We start from the raw sequence: 5,676 nt of genomic DNA on the forward strand, positions 1-5,676 counted from the left end.
AAACAAGTTCAGTAGCAAATCTTATTAGTAGAGTTGATCATAACATAGGTACATATTGTTTTAGCGAGTTATTATTATAATTGACAAAAAAACTACATATTCCTAACTATTTCTTTCAATATCGTACAAATACAAATACTCGTATACCTGCGTAAATAAATTATTACAAAAAAAAACATAATATTTCATTTCTGAAGACTAATAAAATTATGAAAAAGCAGGAACATTCTGATCGCGTACAATAAAGTATTAATTCTTATAAAAGATTTTTAACATTATTTTTTTAAGGATTTTATCTTTTTCGAGAGATAGTACCTAATTACGTTAATCTTTCGATTCCGTTTATCATGGTAAATATTAAAATTGTCTCATTAAAATTGTATCTTGTTTCAGATTTTATTAAGCCTGTATTCAATTTCATCTAATTTTAATAAAAATCTTGTTAACTATTATTTATTATATTAATAAGTAGTATATTCATTATTGAGTAGTAGTGAACACAAGAATACTTTTAAAATACGTATAATTTATAATCAACAGTAATCTATATTAATAAATGTAGAGCCGGTTTTTTCGTTCAGTTATACTGCAAAAACTACTGAACCAGTCGGAATAACATGTACTTATACCGTAAGATTCAACGTGTTTCGGAGTAGGTTTTAGTACGAGTATATGATATTTTGGTGATTACTTATCGTGTAAAAAATTGGACGGACAGAGGTCGCTAGTTTTTAAATATATATTAGTAGTAATTATTAGTAATTTATATTATTAGTTCATATCATTTATATTAAGATATTTGAGTAAAAACTACTAAATCACCTAATTTCCTTGAAAAAGTGAACTATCTAGTAAGGGAAGGCGAACAAAACGACATTCTAATAGTCATAATATATTTATTAATCATTTTCAACGTTTTATATACCTATTATTTCTTTGGTTCATTACCTATTTAATTAGAATTATATTGATAATATATTGATTATATATATTGATTTATAAATCAGTGACTTAAGAAGGACAATCAAGTCGAAGAAGAATGCTACAAGACTGTAGAAACATTAACCTTTCAACTCATGTGAACTTTTAATAGGCTTCGTTTAAATCTTATTTGCAGAGTTATTATATGAACCATAACTCATAAAATGTAAAAAATAATCTGATTAAATGTTAATAATTTTAGTTGATCAATTTGTTAGAAATATTGTTTTTGTTCTATACTTATAAAAGTTTCGAAGTTTTTTTTTTTTTTTAAATATATGCCTGAGCTTAAATTTCTGTTTTTAAAAACAGATATGAAAATAATTTTAGCTTAATATAAAACTATGGTAATGCATGTAGGTCACTGGGAATCATCGCGCATACCGGACAATCGTTATGTCCCTGCAGTTTCGAAATGCATTCGTGGATCAGTTATAAATATACGGAGAAGAGTTTAGACTGCAACAGAAATAAAAAATATTTGCCCACTTTGTCGGGAGAAATAAGTATTAAGAATAGAATCACGAAACTCAAACATTGATATGATTTCACCAAACAATCGTTAAATGAGTTTTTTTTCTCAATCGAACATATTGATTGTTAGTTTAATTTGACTTTATTATTTTCACATTTATTTCGATTTTATGATATGTCGTGATATAGTTACTCATCGGAAGGATATTTAAACTTTTACAACAATTTTATAATTGTTTCAAACTTACACACTATCTACAAAGAGAAATAATGAAAGTGCCTGCGTTGTTGAATGTTTGGAATATTCACTTCTGTGTATAATTTTGTTGATGTAATAGGGAATGTGAGAGAAATGACGTATCAATGCAACTGCGTTGCATATTAATGCAGTTCATTGAATCATTGACGCACAAATTGTCATAACTTCTCGACAAGATGTTAAGCATCTTCCTTTAAAATGAGATTAGCATAAGAAACTGATTCCTACATTTAGAAGTAATTTAAGTGCAATATTAATAGGTACATACTTTGCGCAAATAATAAAAATATTATTCGACCATCAGTTGCCCTTGTGTTTCTGTTTAACACCTAGAATGAATCGCAATACAGACAGAGGCAATAATTATTCTTTATATGGCACTGATATCCTCACACGTGTATAATAAGGGCGCTAAGAGAACTAGTTAGCGGCTGGTATACCTAGCTATGCACTGTACTCAAAAAAACTCAATTAAGAGATGACATAAAGATCATATTTCAGAAATAATATTTATTATTTTCTTTTTTCAGGCGAGATAGAAAAAGATCAAGATGACCGTTGTTACTAACCCTGCATGCATGGACAACGGCCTTGATGGCCAAACATCCCAAGCGTCTACGTCCGGAATTCAGTCTATGGCAACAATACCCATATATGGACCATACGGAGATTTACAGATAGATGAAAACTCCAGACTTTATGACAACGAGAAACAAAGCGACATAGTCTTTGTTGCTGGAATAAATGGTGACACGTTCCGATTCCCTGGACATCGTCGCGTACTCGCCGCTACTAGCCCTGTTTTCGCTGCGCTGCTCTCCACTAAAGCAGATGTAATTGTAGTGGATTACATTGATCGACGAGGTTTCGAACAATTACTTCGCTATTACTATTGTGAGCCTACACAGTTAACATCTGTTTTTACCGCTAGAACGACCCTCAATGCAGCCTATAAGTTTTTGTGTCCTCAACTAGCAGAACGATGTGCTCGTCGGCTAGATGAAATGTTGGATGCCGAAGTAGCGCTGGAAATATTACGTGACTTAAGATTCTTATGTGCAAGACTACCAGGAGCTGCTTCGGCACCTCCTTTACCTGCACTCGAAAGCGATGCCGCTGCTAGAACATTATCACATTGTGCAATGTGGTGCGACTCCCTTGCACATAACGCACTACTTGTAATTGATGATAACGCAGATGCAGCTCTTACTCACGAAAAACTTGAAGATCTCACATACGAAGATCTTGCGTTGATAGTGAAACGCGATACTTTACGAGTATCAAGCGAACTAATCTTAGCAGAAGCACTTGCGCGCTGGAGTACAGCGGCTTGCAAACGATCAAAGCGTGAGCTAACACCGAGTAACAAACGCGCTGCTCTTGGAGAACTAGCTTATTGTCCACGGTATTTGCTCCTTACAGGAGAAGATTTGGACAGAGCCCTGGCTTTGGAATTGTTAGAGCCGATAGAGCGCGCTTTGGTAATAGCTCGTGCGCGTAAGTTTTCCGCTCCTGTTCCTGTAGGTGCGGAACAAGAAGCAATGTTACGAAGATGGGCTCACCCCCGACCCACCGAACCTGCTGCAGCGCCAGTTCATTTGAGTCCGCGATCGGAGATGCCAGATGAACCGAAACCAAGTAAATTATGTGGACGACGACCTAAAAAACTTAAACAGCCATGCTTTGAACCCGAAGACAGACGAATTCCTCAAAGGAACAATTGTTGCTCTGATTGCTTCCATGGATTAATTCACGCATTTGTCTGTTTATTTGACTAAGAAAGTGCATTGAAATCTTGAAATGTTAGTGGTGTAGCCAGATGAATTAATATTTTGTCAATGCTATAAATAAATGTCTTATAATTTATAGCATGCTAAGAATCTTCAAATAAACATATGTGATGAGGTATATTGATTTTTTGAATGAAATTCTACATAAAACTTTACAGTAACCGAGTAAACGAGAGTATATGATATATGTGCTTATTTCGACGGGCAAAGATTGCCTACACTTCGATACAAAACTTTATATAAAATGTTTAAGATCAATGCAATCATAATAAAATTATAGTTTAGCACTTATGCCGTGGTTGTTTAAAGTTTAAAAATATGATTGTAGCTCAGCTGCGATTAAAATGCATTTGTATTAAAAATTGTTTAACTTGATTCTTGTGATAAATCTTTTTATTTTTGCTTAAAAGTGTATATTATAAATTTTCTGTAAATAAAATTATCAAGAAGTATATAATGAAATTGGTGCACAAAATATTATAATAGGTTAATTTTGTTGCATTTATCGTCTTTAAATTTTGCGAAGTATTAAATGCTGTGTTGCTGTTTTACTTTAATGATGTTGTGTTCACGTTACTATGATTAATGTGGTTATTAAATAATTTTATGCTTATTTAGGTGATAATACTTTAGGAAACTGTAATTTGTGTTACAATTAATGTGGTAATACCGCAGATACTAAAATTATAGGTAATTATGAAGACCATCCAGACGAAGAAGTTAGTTATTATTTGAGTTTAGTTAATAGATAAATATTCCTATTATTGTTAATGGTGTGCTAGTCGTATTTTAAGTACAGATGAGATCCTGCGTCTGTTTGTTATTTTATTTTTATGTTTAGTTTTTTCAGAACGACACTGCCTTTCCGAATATGTTCTTAAAGTCAAATATTACGACTCGTATTATCACTTTATTTAGAATGTGCCATATTAAACAATTGTATTAGAATTATATTTAGAATACAGAAAATGTGAAAGCGATTTGCTAAATTAGAATAAATTTATCCATAAAAAATTAATAAATGTTTAGATAAAATAGTATGAATGTATTTTCGTAAATAATATTATCCTCTTTCTATTTCAGACTTGAAACACGAATTGTATTTAATATCTGTAATCTTAAACTTTTGGAATACCTTTTTAATGTTGTATTAATGATGAGATTTACATTTAACAATGGGTTACCAATCGTTCTTATTAAAAGCTTTAACGTAATTGTGGTAACACGACTTATCTTTACCTATTGAGCAAACAATTTCCATAAAGAATTTTCATGTGTTAGAATATCTGTGTACATCATCTGTTAATCGTTTTAAACGACAAGAAAAAAAATGTTTGCATTAAATGTTATAATAATTTATAATTAATTGTAGCGATATATTATGTGTTCAGCTCGGAGCTGTATTTATGTCGTAATTTAAATGTGAAGAAAGACAAATAAAGAAAATCAACTATTGGAAAAATGTTTTTTAGTTACACCTGTTTTTTTTTTTTTTTGTTGTATAAATTTTCACCTTAAAGTCAAAAAAAGAAGTAATGAAATTGGCTTTCGTTTTTACATAGCAGTCAGTACCTATATTATTTGAGTACCTACGTTCCTGTTATGACAATGTTTTCTACTTAAGATAAAATAGTTTGTCGAGGCTTACAAAATGAATTTCGAGATATCAAACTGGAGCACTCGCTTTCCCCAACGATATTTTCAATCTTTTCAATTTTTTCCATTGTGTCGACTAAAATATTCTCCGAAACACGTAAATCTTTCCTCAATATCGTTATCGTATTTTGCACATCGAGCATTGAGTTTATTTTTTTATCAATTCTTTCAAATTTTTCACGAATCGATTTTCTCGCTCTCTGGGACTCGTCGACCTCTTTCATTATCCTCGATGTTATTTCGCTCTTAAGTTCCTTAAACTTTTTAGTAAGTGGAGTATCTATACTACTATCTCTTCTTTTCTTCTCACCAGTATTTGTTGAAAGCGTGCGATATTTATATCCAGTGCTGCGGGATGTGTAACAGCTTTTGTGAAAAAATTCTGACATTACTATACTAATTTTGTTTGCTTTTTTTTTGAGTTTTTATAGTTATTTTGCAAGCATTACGACAATGACTATTAAGTTGTTGTTGTTTTAAAATTTATCCCCAATAGGGAAAGGCAAAGGACTATAA

General features: G+C 31.5%; 1 protein-coding gene across 1 annotated transcript; it reads left to right on the top strand.

Moving 5' to 3' along the window:
* Window positions 1–2,265: 2,265 nt before the first annotated feature.
* On the top strand, window positions 2,266–3,624 carry LOC123660024 (BTB/POZ domain-containing protein 6). The gene has a single exon (XM_045595168.1). It carries the CDS (start codon window positions 2,266–2,268, stop codon window positions 3,490–3,492), a length of 1,227 nt encoding a protein of 408 aa, XP_045451124.1. The 3' UTR covers window positions 3,493–3,624.
* The last annotated feature ends 2,052 nt before the right edge of the window (window positions 3,625–5,676 follow it).

The sequence above is a fragment of the Melitaea cinxia genome, chromosome 14 (assembly GCF_905220565.1).
Source record: "Melitaea cinxia chromosome 14, ilMelCinx1.1, whole genome shotgun sequence".
In the NCBI taxonomy this organism is placed as follows: Eukaryota; Metazoa; Arthropoda; class Insecta; order Lepidoptera; family Nymphalidae; genus Melitaea; species Melitaea cinxia.

Excerpts from the sequence above, each read along its gene's own strand:
- LOC123660024 (XM_045595168.1), top strand. The coding sequence starts at position 2,266 with ATGACCGTTGTTACTAACCCTGCATGCATGGACAACGGCCTTGATGGC.